Raw genomic sequence first — 16,745 nt, 5'->3', positions numbered from 1 at the left:
AAACGTCCAGTATGGGCGCTTGTATAATGAAAACGCAGAGACAATATAGCTCAGAAGTTAGCTCGGCAGCACCTTTGAAAAACATAACACTGTTGTAGGCTAGACGTGGTTGATGCTCCTCATCAGTGTCAGATTGCACTGCATTGTGTGCTATAGGAGTCAAATAAAACCGATGAAAACGCTTCGTATATCAGAACTATTCCTGAGATATATGCCCCTGTAAATGTTTCATGAAAGAAAAATCAATGTTGCATTATTTTGAGCTGTAATTATACTTTAAAGCATTCATTACTGTGAATGTTTATCCAAGTTTTTTTATTCAACTTTTTAGCTTATATTCAGTATAGAACTTGTGTTACTGTATGTTGTGTTATGTTATGTTGAGACTCATTTCTGGTCATTTGCTTATAGCCCATATTAGGATAAATAGTCTAAAATGTAGACTCATATACTGGAGTGAAGTGGCAAGACACATGGATGTTTTGTGGGTCCAGCTGTGTGCTTATCTCCAAGATCCATTAAAGGCAATAATTTCACACCATTTACACCAACTGATTCTCAGGAGCTCAGCCTTGACACGCTAATGTTGTACTTTAAATTTTACTCTGGATAATCCAGAAATCACAATTGTATGTTTTTCACTTGCAGAAAAGTGGGTTTAAAAGGTTTGTAATGTGCTGAAATATGTATCTTAATTTCCAGCAGTTCTGGAGTGTGATAAATATTCCCCAACGAAAAAAAGGTGTGGGAGATGTAGCTTATTATTACAGGTCAAGGATAGGACATTTTACTTTAGGTGGCTGACGGAGCATCATAGAGAGCTTTGAAATTTGAAAGGTGTGAAAAAACTGATTTGATGTGGAGTGGCTTGAGTTTCATGTGTAGAACCTGTGTGATAATCATCTTGACTGGCCACGTTAATGCTGCGAAAAAATAGCCTATAAACAACAACAGTAGTAGTAATAACTGTTATAGTACTGGTTTGTCATATCTATTTTTGCAGTCTCACGTAGACAGAACTGAGAAACGTCTTGCCCCGAGCCGTCTGCTTTCTGTCAACGCGAGAGAACGCGTGACAAACAGCGACATCCAGACGTGACGTGGCTCTGCCCTGGTATCCGAGGATCTGTCAGAAATAACCTGTTTTCTCATTGCCTGTCCTTTATATCACTAGCCAGTCTGTATGCTCAGCTAAGGCCACCTGTAATAAATACATAGCTTGCTAATCGCTAAATATAACAGCAATGAGCAAAAGAAAAGCGCCTCAAGAAACTTTGAACGAGGGAATTACGGATTTCCTTATAGGTATGTGATGGGATACTGACATTAGCTAATTTAGCTAGCTGCATGATTTGCAAAGTAGCTATATCTAGTTTGATCACTGCGGCTAATTATTTTAGTCATCAGCCTTTAATTTAGGCTAACGTTAGAGCTTATGTGGATAGTCTGACGCTGAACTGATGATGTTACTCGCCAACATAGCTATTCCTAACTTTAGACTGGTCAGCTAAGCAGATCGGTAACGAATGCAGTTAGCTAGCTAGCTACTGCATGTCAATGTCGCTAACTAGTAAAGGTGTTTTCTTTGATACATTTAAAGCAATGTAACTAGGTCGATGCATCGATATCATTAGTTAATACTAGTATATCTATGAACTTGCTGTACTTTTGCCAATAAGCGCAGCTTTCTTCGGCGTGCTATATGGCAACAAGGTTCGTAGTTACTGTCGGTTGACAGCTGTTCAGGGCACGTTACGTATGTGTTGCGTAGGCAATTAAAGCCCCCTGTGCGGTCCCTGATTGGATATCTACGAAAAAGGCTGCAAGGGCTTTCTGCTTGACAGAGGAGTGGCGTCACTCGTGCGGACAAGACATGTTAACCCTGCAAGATGTCAAAAATCTGTGATTAGAATGTCTTAACTGAACATTCTAATGATGATGTAACGATGATCACTGCTGGTAATTGAAAGAAACGGGGTTCTAGAACGCTGACATAAATATTTAAGAAGTATTCCAAAAAACCTTCTCTTCTAAAGGTTAAGGTTGTTAAAAGAACTTTTTGGACTTCTCTTCTTTGAATTACACTTTTAAGATTAATTGGTTACAATCATTTTTCTACTTAATGTCCGAATTTGTATTTGATCAACTTGAAGGATTCCACTATAAAATAGATACAATTCCAATGAAATTTTCAGTGTTTCACAAGCAGACTTTATTAGCGTGGAAATTAATTTAAAAGTAATTTAATTTTCTCCACCCCTTTAATATATGGAATTATATGGAATATGATGTAGAGTAATTGTCATATTTTACACAAAAGTAAGCATATTTCTTAAAGAATTTGTTTGATAGAAACATAATTTTGGTGAGTCCACCAATTAAATTACTGCAGGGCTGCCCAACCCTAATCCTGGAGATCTACCATCCTGTACGTTTTCACTCCAACTCTAACAAAGCACACCTCACTCAACAGCTGGAGTTGTTTAAAGTATTATCCCTTTTTCTGTCCCTCCTAGAACTGGCCAATTTTGAAAAGAATGTGAACAGGGCGATCCATAAGTATAATGCTTACAGGTAAGTTTATACATATCAATGTATCTGAACGTGATCATATTTCTTTCTAATGTCAGCATTTGCCCAAAATAGAATAATACACACATATATATATATATATATATATCTCAGAGGAAAAGATGTGATGTATTAATGTCTGGTTAGATTTGGCCTAAACTGGAGTGTGCTCCGTCTCTGTTGTCCAATAGGAAAGCTGCCTCGGTTATTGCCAAATACCCACAGAAGATCAAGAGTGGCACAGAGGCGAAGAAACTGGTAAGAATGTCTGACCAGAGAGTCAAAGGACAAACGCACAGTCTATAAAATCTATAATCCACATCCTGTCTTTCTGCCCGATCAGTAACATTCAACCAGGTAGGCATAGATCAGCTAGCACAGCGCTAACATGGTCATAGTGTGCACAGCGCTAACATGGTCACAGTGTGCACAGCGCTAACATGGTCACAGTGTGCACAGCGCTAACATGGTCACAGTGTGCACAGCGCTAACATGGTCATAGTGTGCCGGCTGTGGCACAGCGCTAACATGGTCACAGTGTGCAAGCTGTAGCACAGCGCTAACATGGTCACAGTGTGCTGGCTGTAGCACAGCGCTAACATGGTCACAGTGTGCAAGCTGTAGCACAGCGCTAACATGGTCACAGTGTGCACAGCGCTAACATGGTCACAGTGTGCCGGCTGTAGCACAGCGCTAACATGGTCACAGTGTGCCGGCTGTAGCACAGCGCTAACATGGTCACAGTGTGCACAGCGCTAACATGGTCACAGTGTGCCGGCTGTAGCACAGCGCTAACATGGTCACAGTGTGCCGGCTGTAGCACAGCGCTAACATGGTCACAGTGTGCCGGCTGTAGCACAGCGCTAACATGGTCACAGTGTGCCGGCTGTAGCACAGCGCTAACATGGTCACAGTGCTGTGCTACAGCACAGGCAGCCTGTGCCGGCTAGCACAGCGCTAACATGGTCACAGTGTGCTAGCGCTAACATGGTCACAGTGTGTGTGCACAGCGCTAACATGGTCACAGTGTGCACAGCGCTAACATGGTCACAGTGTGCACAGCTGTAGCACAGCGCTAACATGGTCACAGTGTGCACAGCGCTAACATGGTCACAGTGTGCACAGCGCTAACATGATCACAGTGTGCACAGCGCTAACATGATCACAGTGTGCACAGCGCTAACATGGTCACAGTGTGCCGGCCTTAGCACAGCGCTAACATGGTCACAGTGTGCCGGCTGTAGCACAGCGCTAACATGGTCACAGTGTGCACAGTGCTAACATGATCACAGTGTGCACAGCGCTAACAGTCAGTCCAGGGTGTAGCACAGCGGCTAACATGGTCACAGTGTGCGCTGCACAGCGCTAACATGGTCACAGTGTGCACAGCGCTAAAAGTCACAGTGTGCCACAGCGCTGCACAGTTGCAATTCACAGTGTGCAAACCGTTGCGCTAAGCATGGTCACAGTGTAACTGCGCTATACCTTGCCATACCTGCGACGTTCTTCAGGCAGATTTTTCAGACCTGTTGCAGTATGTCTGTCTGGATAAGAACATATGCTTAATGTAAATGTAATGTGACGTTTGGTGAATGTGCTGTTTCTCCTGAATACGGCCTAGGCTGTTGGGTACTGGCTTAAGGGGTCATTTTCATAACTCTTTTCCCTAAATTTGGAATTCACGGTGTAGTCGAGCCCTGCACTGTAGCTCAGGGAAGGCCCTGCCACTGACACATTGACTGGTGGTCGTGCTTTGTGTAGTGCAGCAATCGTTTTTCTTTTCTTTCTTTGATCCCAGAAACTATTATGAAGAGCTTTAAGCTAATTACCGGTGTTTGGACTAGGGCTTCAACCTGTTGTATTAGCGTATTGTTTAAATAATCCAAATCAAAGATAATATAAAACCACAAAAACTCTCACAATAAAAGTAAGCAAAATAGAATTTAAAACATTTTTTAAATAGAAAGGTTTTCATGAAAATATTTTTCGTGTTTCGTTCATGATATAAGTGCAAACAAAAAAGACAACAAAGAAATGTTTCATTAAAAATTAATTTCAGTACATTGAATCACGAACAGCCAAAAGAGCCAAATTTTATATTACTATTCTAAAGCAGTTGAGGAAAAAAAGGAAATATTGTCAGATTTAGAATATAAAATGGCAGCCTGACAACCCTGTGTCTCAGCCTGTCTGTGTTCGTATTTGTCTCTGAACAGGATGGGGTTGGAGCGAAGATTGCAGAAAAGATTGATGAGTTCCTCGCCACTGGAAAACTGCGGAAGCTGGAAAGGGTGAGCAGCAGCCTGTGAAAGAGGGAAAGAAAGGGGGAGAGAGAAGGGGGGAGAGGGCTCAGGTGTGCAGCACACAGTCTCAGGTGTTTGTGATGGAAATTCACCATCCGTAGTGTTCACCTGGACTAATGTTAATTATTTTTCTCATGTTATGTTTCCCCCTCAATTTGGAGCTGCCAGTTATGTGATATTACCAGCCTGTTCCCACAGGGCCCTGGAGCTCGAGCTCCTTCTGCCATTTCACACCTCACCCAGTGCGACAGGTACACCTCACAGGCCAAACGGTTCTACACAAGAAAGCTTGTACCAATCAGAGGAGAGCTTGTACCAATCAGAGGAGAGCTCGTACCAATCAGAGGAGAGCTTGTACCAATTGGAGGAGAGCTTGTACCAATCAGAGGACAGCCAGGGTTTTCACTGGCAACAGCTGGTGTCCTGTATGTGCCAGGCATTTTGTTGGGAGGATCTAGTTCAGCAGTAACCAAGTACCTCAATGCAAATGCCCTGGCATGACAGACAGGCCCACCTGTATCATACCTGTGGAACCCCGTCATACCTGGCTAATGCAGGGCCCAGGCTTGAACAACTGGGACAGGTGCCTTTACCCACTCAAGAACCCCACATGTTCACTTTTTATTTTCTCTTTTTTTACCGAGTGTTTTTACTCAGATGTGATATTTTTAATGACATTTCTTCAAATAACAATTTCTAATGGATCCAAAGCAATAGTCTGTGGAGAACATTTGGTAAACCTCATTATGGATAACTGTTACATGATTGTGCATTACTAGACCTGTGTTTTGTAGTTGTTCCTTTGACTTTCGGTATGCATTTATTGTACAGTGCTTTGGATAAAAGCGTCTGCCAAATAAATAAATGTAATGTAATGTGAAACAATGTGAGTCTGCTTTTAACCTGGCTGTTGCTTTTGCCTTTTTGTTTTTTTTATGTCACTTGTCTGAATGATTACAGTGATACTGCCATAGTTCCCAATGTGTTATTATGCCATTTTTAATGTGATGCAGATTCGCAATGATGACACCAGCACTTCGATCAACTTTCTGACCAGAGTCACAGGCATTGGGTATGTCACGCCCCTCTGTGGGCTGTTTTTGTCTGAGTAGTACAGGTAGCACAGCTCATGTGACATTGTTCAGAACTCATCTCTGTCCCAGCTCTGTCTCAGATTTGTCTCATCTTTGTCTCGGACCTGTCTCAGCTCTGTCTCAGACCTATCTCAGCTCTGTCTCAGACCTGTTTCAGCTCTGTCTCATCTTTGTCTCAGACCTGTCTCAACTCTGTCTCAGACCTATCTCAGCTCTGTCTCAGCTCTGTCTCAGACCTATCTCAGCTCTCTCTCAGCTCTGTCTCAGACCTATCTCAGCTCTCTCTCAGACCTATCTCAGCTCTGTCTCAGCTCTGTCTCAGACCTGTCTCATCTCTGTCTCATCTCTGTTTCAGCTCTGTCTCAGACCTGTCTCAGACCTGTCCCATCTTTGTCTCATGTCTGTCTGCAGCCCTGCAGCTGCTCGTAAATTTGTGGAAGATGGGGTGAAGACTCTGGATGGTATGAAATATTTGTCTCTCACACATGCTCACAAACACTCACACCCAAAGACAGAGGGACGAACGTGTGTCATGCACACACACACACACTCACACATACCAATCACTCTAAAATTCAATTATAGTTTGTGTTTTATGGTCAGTTGTATATGAATGAATTCAGTCTTAAACTGAAAGTGAAAAAAGCTGAAATTTTTAATGTTACTTTATTTATTGAGCAGAATTAAAGTTTTTTATGCATTTTCAGATCTGAAGAAAATCCAGCACAAACTTAATCATCACCAGCAGATTGGACTGAAGTAAGAGCGTAGCGATGATTTGATTTAAGGCTGCGTTGCTTAAGAGTGTGCGTATGCCCAGGTGCGTTGCTTAAGAGTGTGCGCATGCCCGGGTGTGTTGCTTAAGAGTGTGCGCATGCCCGGGTGCGTTGCTTAAGATCATGTGTATGCGGGTGCATTGATCTAATGGAGTTGCTTGCATGCGGTGACGTTTGCTGAAAGTGTGCTGCATGCAGTACTTGTTGCATGTGAGACGTGTACACATGCCGTTGGTGCGTTGCTTAAGCTGTGCTGCGCCACTGCCACGCGGTGCGTTGGATTTTGAGAAGAGTTGCGAATGCGGGGTGCGTTGTATACAGAGTTGTGTATTACATGCCCGGTGACGTTCAGATTGAGAGTAATGAATTTACTTGCCACGTGCGTTGTTGAAGTCAGGTGTCTTTATGAACCACATTATTCTTTGATGTTCAGCAGTGTGCGGATAGCCAGGTCGTTGCTTAAGAGTGTGCGCATGCCCGGGTGCGTTGCTTAAGAGTGTGCACATGCCCGGGTGCGTTGCTTAAGAGTGTGCGCATGCCCGGGTGCGTTGCTTAAGAGTGTGCGCATGCCCGGGTGCGTTGCTTAAGAGTGTGCGCATGCCCGGGTGCGTTGCTTAAGAGTGTGCACATGCCCGGGTGCGTTGCTTAAGAGTGTGCACATGCCCGGGTGCGTTGCTGAAGAGTGTGCATATGTGAGTGTGTGTTGCTTAAGATCATGTGTGTGTGAGGGTGCATTGATCGTAATCTGGGGTTGCTTGCTATGTGAGTGAAAACGTTATGCAGATATATTTGTGTCTTGGGTTGCATGCATGTGTGGTTGCAGCATGTACACATGCATGTTGGCATGCGTGTGCATTAATGTCTGTAGCTGCAGTTTCTCACTGACGCACCATTTTCGGCAGGTACTTTGAGGATTTTGAGAAGAGAATTCCTCGATCTGAAATGGAAACGATGGAGGTGTGTTGTATCAACAGCTATTCTGGTTCTGCCTTGTTATTATTTACCATCCACTGGCTAAAAAAAGCACACAACTAGGCTTCAGAATGTTGGAGGAGTAATGAATTAAAACTTTTCAGACCTAATTACATGCTTGTTGAAGTCCAGGCGTCTTTAATGAAACCACATTAATTTCATTATGATGTTCAGCAGATTGTGGAAGGATTAGTACGCAGGTACTTTATCTATAATAATTGACTCTATTGAAAAATGACGGAAATTATTTTGTACATTTTGTGCATACTATACACAGAAAAGGCTGCAAGCTATTTTAAACTAGAGCTGTATTTTTACTGAAAAAAGAGACTGTCATTTGCTATTTTGCTCACTGCATGAGGTATTCTATGGTTTGTGAGCTTGTGTTTGATATTGCACTCAGAAGCAGCCATGTTGCTTGGGTACTGTGTCACATGACTCACAGCTGCGTTTCCTGTCTGGTCAGGCTCTGATTCTGAAAGAGCTGAAGGTGGTGGACCCCCTGTATATCGGCACCATCTGTGGAAGCTACAGGAGAGGTGAGACACAACTGCCACTGCCATAGCAACCCAACTTCTGGAACAGACGCTGAATGACCCCAGCGTTTGTGTGTGTGTGTGTGTGTGTGTGTGTGTGTGTGTGTGTACACTCTTCCAGGAGCTCAGTCCAGTGGTGACATTGACATCCTGTTGACACATCCGGACTACACCTCCCAGTCTGAGAAGCAGGTAAGAAGCAAGATGCTGGAGCTGTGGGGAGTAGCTCAGTGTGCTAACTGAATTACAGTTACAGGTGTGGAGAGTAGCTCAGTGTGCTAACTGAATTACAGGTGTGGAGAGTAGCTCAGTGTGCTAACTGAATTACAGGTGTGGAGAGTAGCTCAGTGTGCTAACTGAATTACAGTTACAGGTGTGGAGAGTAGCTCAGTGTGCTAACTGAATTACAGTTACAGGTGTGGAGAGTAGCTCAGTGTGCTAACTGAATTACAGTTACAGGTGTGGAGAGTAGCTCAGTGTGCTAACTGAATTACAGTTACAGGTGTGGAGAGTAGCTCAGTGTGCTAACTGAATTACAGGTGTGGTGAGTAGCAAGAGGTTTAGAAGAGTATATTGCTAACTGAATCAGTTTAAGTGTGTCGTGTGCATGCAGTGATTCGTTACAGGTGTGGGGTAATGTGTCTGTGTGCATAGTGATTGTCAGGCAGTTTAAGGTGTGGTGGTGCTGCAGTGGTACTGTTCAGCAGTTAATGGTGTTGTGTGTAGTCATGTGATCTGTTCAGGCAGTTTACAGGTGTCTGTGTGCATGAGTTATTCTGTTCAGGTGGTTTAATGGTGTCTGTGTGCATGCAGTGATTCGTTCAGCGTGTTAATGGTGTCTGTGTGCATGCAGTGATTCGTTCAGGCAGTTTAATGGTGTCTGTGTGCATGCAGTGATTCGTTCAGGTGGGTTAATGGTGTCTGTGTGCATGCAGTGATTCGTTCAGGCAGTTTAATGGTGTCTGTGTGCATGCAGTGATTCGTTCAGGTGGGTTAATGGTGTCTGTGTGCATGCAGTGATTCGTTCAGGTGGGTTAATGGTGTCTGTGTGCATGCAGTGATTCGTTCAGGTGGGTTAATGGTGTCTGTGTGCATGCAGTGATTTGTTCAGGTGGGTTAATGGTGTCTGTGTGCATGCAGTGATTCCTTCAGGTTTAACGGTGTCAGTCTTCCTTGCCTTAGCCCAAGCTGCTGCATGCTGTTGTGGATCATCTGGAGTCGGTGGGCTTCGTCATTGACACGCTCTCCAAAGGAGACAGCAAGTTCATGGTGAGGCTGAAATGAGTGTCTGTGGCCTGTAGTACCTGTGTGAGGCTTGGGCTATGCTCAGGCCTCGTTAGAGCGGAACTTCACCCTAATCAGGGTTCGGGTAATCTTACTGTAATGATCCCTCCGCTTTTGGAAGGTTTAAAAATGGTGCTTTGGAAGTTATGGTTGTCTGGGTGTTTTACTTGCAGAGTCCTGCATCTGAAACATGCTTTTTGGGAAGCAGAGCCCTTCTGAAAGTAGAGTTGCTGCCCAGGGATGGACATGTGTCACTCAACACATTTTTTTAACCATATTTTTGGTGGAGGTGGCTCAATATACACTCAGACACTGGGGATAAATTGGGCCATTTTGTATGATTGTATTATGTCTACCAAAAAATAAACTGAGTGCCACCACCCCTCCATCTTTCATCCCTCCATCCCTCCTTCCCTCCATTCTTCAGGGAGTATGTCAGCTGGCGCGTGGAGCGGAAGAGGAGGACTATCTTCACCGGCGCATTGACATCAGGTGAACCGCGGCGTTCTTCGGCCAGCAGCTACATGACACCATAGAGTTCAGGAAAGGCTTCATGACTGTTTTGGAAAGCGTGCAGCAAGGGGTGTTCTGAAGTCTTTTTGGTCACACCAGCATTGATTCTGATTGGCTGTACAATGCTTCTGATTGGCTGTACCATGCTTCTGATTGGCTGTAAGGGTCTGAAGCTCAAGTCTTGGAGGGCCACAGTGTCTGCAGGCTTCTTTGGTTTTCTTTCAATCAGCAGCCAGTTTAAGCCTTTGAAACCCGGCGTGTGCCATCTTTAGCCAGTCAATGACTTACAATCAGCACTTAATGCTCAATCACGCCAAAAATAGAAAAGAAAATCATTTCCATTGTATGGTCTTGGACAGTGATTGCTAAATGCTCATGGAATAGACTCACAGGGTGAGCCTGGCTTGATTTGGCATCTCTTCTGTCTTGAAGTGTCAAAGTTTCTTCTGTGTCTTCTGTGCGTCACACCTCCTCCACTCCTTCTGTCTCATTCACAACATCACATTTACCTCTCTCTACATCTCTACCTCTATCTACCTCTTTCTCTATCTCTCTCTCTCTCTCTCTATCTCTACCTCTCTCTACCTCTCTTTCTATCTCTCTACCTCTCTATACCTCTCTCTATACGTGTTTACTGTACCTCTCTATACCTCTCTCTCTATCTCTACCTCTCTCTACCTCTCTTTCTATCTCTCTACATCTCTCTATCTCTCTCTACCTCTCTCTCTATCTCTACCTCTCTTTCTATCTCTCTACCTCTCTATACCTCTCTCTATACGTGTTTACTGTACCTCGCTATACCTCTCTCTATCTCAAACTCTCTCTACCTCTCTTTCTATCTCTCTACATCTCTGTACCTCTCTCTCTACCTCTCTCTACCTCTCTCTCAGGTTGATTCCTAAGGATCAGTACTACTGTGGTGTGCTCTACTTCACTGGGAGCGACATTTTCAACAAGAACATGAGGACTCGTGCTCTGGAGAAGGGCTTTACTCTCAATGAGTACACCATTCGTCCACTAGGGGTCACCGGTGAGTTATTTTTACTTTCTGCTCTGATGCGTCAGTGTATGGCTGTCTTTCTGTGTGACGTGTATATAATTCCACGACCAGTCCAACACATAACGCATGTCACAATTGTGGCCCAAACGCAAGAAATGGGATATGGATTGGTTTTGTCCAAACCTGGGTGGAAAATGTGAATTCTCCAGGGTGGCTTCTCCTACCAGCAGCATTCTACTGACCGATGAAATGAAGCATGTTTGAGTCCAGAGACACTCTGCTGTACAGCCTGCCGAACACGTCCTGGTGGACTGCAGGCTCCTATTGTGTCTTTTTGTAGTAAACACTTAGTGTTTGGTTCATTCAGGGCCAGTTTCACAGACACAGATTAAGCCTAGTCCTGGACTCCATACAAAACTCCATTTAGTCCAGGACTAAACTTAATCTGTGTCCATGAAACCGGCCCCCAGTATGACAAATCAATTAATCCCACGCAAAACATATTAAGTCTAGAAATGGGTTAAATGTCTTGGCAAGATGCTAGCAGAACTTTTGAAGTGTGCTCTGAACAACACAATATAGATGAATCCGTAATCAGTGCTGCTGTTTCTTGAATTAAAGATATGGAAAGATTAAAATAACTAAAATGCACACTAATATTCTGATTCAACTAACGGGGAAAAATGAATCAACGAGGAAAAATGAATCAACATTTTTCCATCTGCTGACAGCCCTGTCTGAGTCATGATTATTTCTGTAACAATGGGAAGGTTGACCTCGTGATGACCTCACTGACAGCCCATGATCCCTGAGTCTTAGCGTTTATTACGTTTTTGTCATGTGTGAGATAGCCTTACAGAAGTAGGCTTAATGTGCTCAGGTTGTGTGAAAAGCTACATGTGACAGCCACTGTGGTGTGGATGGCAAACACCTGTTCATTTCTGAACACATGATGCACACAGATTCATTTGCAGATGCACTGGCATCACTGTCAGTATTTTTTAAATGTTTTTTGGAGTTTTATAGCTTTTTATCCCAGCTTTTACACGCCTTATTAGCACCTTTTCTGACTGCGTGACTGCCATTAACACGCAGTCTCTTCCTGTAGGCATAGCGGGAGAGCCTTTGCCTGTGGACTCTGAGAAGGACATCTTCGACTACATCCTGTGGAAGTACAGGGAGCCCAAAGAGCGCAGCGAGTGAGAGGGAGAGCAGCGGCCTTCAGGGAGACTCAGGATCTCTCACCGGGCTTCTCTAATCGCCTTCTCTAAAGCCGCTTTTCCACCGCATGGTGCCGACTCGACTCGACTCTGCTCAACTTTTTTGGTTTTCCATTGGGCAAAAGTTGTGGATAGTACCTGGTACTTTTTTGGTATCACCTCCTTCGAGGTTCCAAGCGAGCTGAGGCGATACCAAAGGCGGCGTCGCTAATGACGATTCGCTGCATTGATGGGGGTACTATCTGCAGTGGAAAACGAAGAGCCTGGTACCAAAAGCAAGTCGAGTCGAGCCGGTACCATGCGGTGGAAAAGCGGCTTAACAGGCTTTCTCTGTGTCAGAACATTTACATTTACATTACATTACATTACATTACATTACATTTACATTACATTACCTTTACATTACATTACATTTACATTACATTACATTACATTACATTACATTACCTTTACATTACATTACATTACATTACATTACCTTTACATTACATTACATTTACATTACATTACATTACATTACCTTTACATTACATTACAGGCATTTAGCAGACGCTCTTATCCAGAGCGACGTACAACAAGTGCAACAAGTACAAGTTTAACCCTTGTGTTGCCCTATCCTTTTTTGTATTTTTATAGCATTCATACACCATCAGGGTACAGCGATTGTCCTATGAGTCTTTTATAATCCTTCATTTAGGAAGCCAGAAATTATAATCAAAGTTAAGCATCTGTTACAGGAAAAAAATATATTTATTATGATTTGTGTTTTGTAGTGCAAACGAGTGGTGTGGTGTGAAGAAATTTAGACTCTCAGGACTGTGAAGTTGGAGAACAGTTATTTACCGACTTGATGAGTGACAGGTTGTCTCTGCGTGAAAAATGTTGATTTAGAGAAGTGACTTAATCACAGGGGTCTGGCGAGGGTGGGGCATTTTTGACCCTTTGGACATGGGGTGCATGATAATACACAAGAGTGAAAAAGGCTGTTTAAACTTTTTTACATTGTAACTTTTTAATTTAAGTGTTTGTTTGTGTGTGTGTGTGTTGGGGGGGGGGGGGGGACTGGGGCTTTAAATCATAGAGGTGTATTTATTTCTTAACTGTAACGACCAACTGCAGTTCTATTTGGACTTTTACAGTGCAGTGAAAACGTATTTGCCCACTTCTTGATTTCCTCTATTATTGCATATTTGTCACACTGAATGGTTTCAGATCTTTAGACAAAATGTATGTAATATGAGACAAAGGGAACCTGAGTAAACACAAAAAACATTTTAAAAATTATTATTTAATGATAAATCAACCACCCATATCACACAAGTGAACCACCACCTTTAGCAGCAATATCTGCAACCAAACGCTTGCTAATTTGATATCAGTCTTTCACATCGCTGTGGAGGAATTTTAGCCTACTCTTCTTTGCAGAACTTTAATTCAGCCATAATTGTTTTTTTTTTTCAGCCATTCAGGTCTGTCCATGGGACATTATCCTAGAGCCTGGGGATCATCAAAGTGCTTTTTTGCAAATGTGAAATGAGCATTGAGGTTTCTCTTGGTCAGTAGTGGTTTCTTCCTTCCTATTTGTGCATGAATCCCATCCTTGCCCAGTCTCTTTCTTATTGTGGAGTCATGAACACTGACCTTAGCTGAGGCTAGAAAGGTCTGGAGAGTTTTGGTTGTTTTTTGGGGATTTTTTGTGACTTCCTGGATATGTTGTCATATGTTGTCATATGTTGTATGCTGTGCCCTTGGGGAAATTTTGGTAGGGCAGCCACTCCTGGGAAGATTCATCACAGTTCAAAGTGTTTTCCATTTAGAGATAATGGCTCTCACTGTGGTTTGGTGGAGTCCGATTTTACCCTATTCATGTTTTTTATATCAGTTAGAAGACAGATGTTAAGTGTGAGAGTTAGATTCAAAAACATGTATACTTTAGGCTAGTTTTCACTTAAGGAAGTATTAAGCTATGACCTTTGGTGATTCCATGACTCCAACCATTTGATAAGTTCCCTCAAGTGTAGGCCTATTATATTGAGAGCCATACGGCAGTGCTGGGGAACAGAAAACCCCTTTTGACGAGTTCCCACAATAGCCCATGTCATATTAAGTGAATACAGAGCTGGGGGGGATTTTTCAGGTTCCCATTATGTGCTATATAGAGCTGGGGAACATAGGACCCTGGGAACATAGGACCCTTTGTCATGTTCCCATTATGTGCCATATAAATCTGGCGAACATAGGACCCTGAGAACATAGGAATGACCCCCTTAGAAATGCCTTTGTAACCCTTTCCAGGCTGATGTATTTCAACAACTTTTTTTCTCATCTCTTCTGGTATTTCCTTTGATCGTGGCATAGGGTGCATTTAGAAACTTTGTGGTGACTTCTTCACTCTGATGGTAAGGTTCCCTATGAGTGAGGTTTAGATTCAACAAGGCTGATTGCTATCAAGCCTAGGTATGTCCAATCAGCTAAATCTTAATTAATCAATTAAATTTGGTTAATTGAGCAACTAAGGGATTGAGTCAATTATTACTTTTCATATGGGTGTGTGATTACTTTTTTCATTAAATAAATTAAATAATAATTTAAAAAAATGTTTTGTGTTTGCTCAGTTTCCTTTTGTCTAATATTACATTTTGTCTAACGATCTGAAAACATTGAGTTTGATAAATATACAACAATAGAGGAAATCATGAAAGGGCAAATGTTTTTTTACGGCACTGTGTGCAGTAAGTTTATTTCATGAGCTGCTGAGATTGATAGCCTGCATTAAGTGGATGTGGTGGATTAATGAGCCATAACTTTCAGTGTAGCCATAAGAATATGAATGTAGTGCTTCGGGATAGCATGTCTAAAGTACCTCTAAGCGTTAAACATGGGAATGGATGTGGTAAACCTATTTAATAAATGCATTGTGTTTAGTGCAAGTGTGTTGGATCTCTCTATGAAAACCTGTCCACTGAGCAGTCAGTAATGAATTGCTGGGTGATTAAAGATGTATCTGTTGTGGCCGTGGAACGCTGGACCATCTCCTTGCCCCCAGCCCAAAAATGAATCCCAGTAAATCTACGGGCTCCGTAGTGTGTTTCAGGTCAGTGCTGTCCAGTCACAGCTAGACGGTACAGCATTCATGTTCATGAACTTGAGAACTTTTAGAGGAGAGTGTTGAAAGATTGGACCATCATGCCATTAAGGCTTGGAATTCAGTAGGCGGAAATGCAGATCCTTAGCTTATATCTCTGGGAGTTTTCCTGAGCTCCAGGCATGACCTCACCGGCTTCTGTTGCGTGTGCAGAAATCACTCTTTATTCTCTTACTCATCCATAAGTTTCTGTGAAGCTCTGTGGCAGCAGATTGCGAAGTTCACTTTACTAAATACAATCTGACTGATTAATTCACTGATTAAGCTGACCCTGGGAGCTCCACTATGCACTAAGTGTCACCACAGACAGGAAGCCTCACCCCTATGAACCTCAGCTCTATCCATGAACGCTCTGTGATTCTGTCCAATGAGAGTCTTGGGAAAACCCCGATGTTTTTACATCAGTCATAGAAAAAGCAGTTAGACAAGAGTCTGCTTTTTTAACACTTCTTTGGTCTCTGCTACACGGCTAATATTTCACTTGTGGTTATTTTTGTGGAAGTGAAGCAAACTCAAGCGTGTCCCCTGCTTCTTCCTCTATTTGCGAGTCTGGGCGTGCTATAGCACTGCATGCTGGGCTGGAGCAGAGAGAAAGGGTGTCACAAACATCGCTGCCAGGAATCATCAATAAATCAACACAAAAACAGACAGGTTCTCACGCCTCAGCTCAAATTAATCAGCCAGCGAAACTGCATGGGTGGCATCTCTGTTACCTCACAGCAAGAAGGCCCTGGGCTCGAATTCCAGCCGAGGCCTTTCTGTCTGCATGTTCTCCCCGTGTCCGTGTGCGTTTCCTCCCACAGTCCAAAGATGTACAGCTTAGGCTAATTGGAGACTCTAAATTGCCCATAGGTATGAGTGTGTGAGTGAATAGTGTGTGTGCCCTGCTATGAATTGGACCTGTCCAGGGTGTATCCCAGCCTTTCGCCAAATGCATGCTGGGATAGGCTCCAGCTAAGATAATGGATTAATGGACAAAACTATGCGGTTATCAGCCTTCTCGGGTATGTCTGGATGACCTTTGCACATTCATTTCGATTTTGGAATTTTTCCCCATTCACCCTTCCAGCTTTTGTCCAGTTCTGGCAAGTTAGATGAACAGCGAAGATCAATTTTCAGGTCATCCCACTGTGGGAGTCACATGGGATACAGTGTGCTAGATCTAACCTGCTGTTTCAGGCATGAAACCTCACAAACATACAATTTAACAAAGACTTCAACACAGGTAGTTCTGGCAATGTATTTAGTGTGATCTCACAAGAAAATGGACCCACCTCTTCAGGCTGCACCTCTCCCCATCCCTTCCCCCCCTGTAAATGACTAAACTTAGG

At 43.2% G+C, this 16,745-nt stretch overlaps 1 protein-coding gene across 1 annotated transcript; it reads left to right on the top strand.

Annotated features, from left to right (window-relative positions):
• The first annotated feature begins 1,086 nt into the window (after nucleotides 1–1,086).
• Nucleotides 1,087–15,199, top strand: LOC135239288 (DNA polymerase beta-like). Its single transcript, XM_064307845.1, has 14 exons — nucleotides 1,087–1,305; nucleotides 2,517–2,574; nucleotides 2,763–2,829; nucleotides 4,788–4,862; nucleotides 5,888–5,946; nucleotides 6,380–6,429; nucleotides 6,676–6,727; nucleotides 7,647–7,701; nucleotides 8,183–8,255; nucleotides 8,374–8,444; nucleotides 9,435–9,521; nucleotides 9,964–10,028; nucleotides 10,940–11,079; nucleotides 12,158–15,199. The coding sequence occupies exons 1-14, from the start codon at nucleotides 1,245–1,247 to the stop codon at nucleotides 12,250–12,252; spliced, it is 1,008 nt and encodes a 335-aa protein (XP_064163915.1). The 5' UTR covers nucleotides 1,087–1,244; the 3' UTR covers nucleotides 12,253–15,199.
• Nucleotides 15,200–16,745: the final 1,546 nt, after the last annotated feature.

The sequence above is a fragment of the Anguilla rostrata genome, chromosome 14, assembly GCF_018555375.3.
Source record: "Anguilla rostrata isolate EN2019 chromosome 14, ASM1855537v3, whole genome shotgun sequence".
Taxonomy (NCBI): domain Eukaryota; kingdom Metazoa; phylum Chordata; class Actinopteri; order Anguilliformes; family Anguillidae; genus Anguilla; species Anguilla rostrata.
Note: the sequence above shows the minus strand (reverse complement) of the source record. Positions and strands in the feature narration are given on the sequence as shown.

Coding starts and splice junctions, on each gene's coding strand:
- LOC135239288 (XM_064307845.1), top strand. CDS start 1,245: ATGAGCAAAAGAAAAGCGCCTCAAGAAACTTTGAACGAGGGAATTACG. Junction 2,830..4,787: donor GCACAGAGGCGAAGAAACTG/GTAAGAATGTCT, acceptor GTCTCTGAACAG/GATGGGGTTGGAGCGAAGAT. Junction 9,522..9,963: donor AAGGAGACAGCAAGTTCATG/GTGAGGCTGAAA, acceptor TCCATTCTTCAG/GGAGTATGTCAGCTGGCGCG.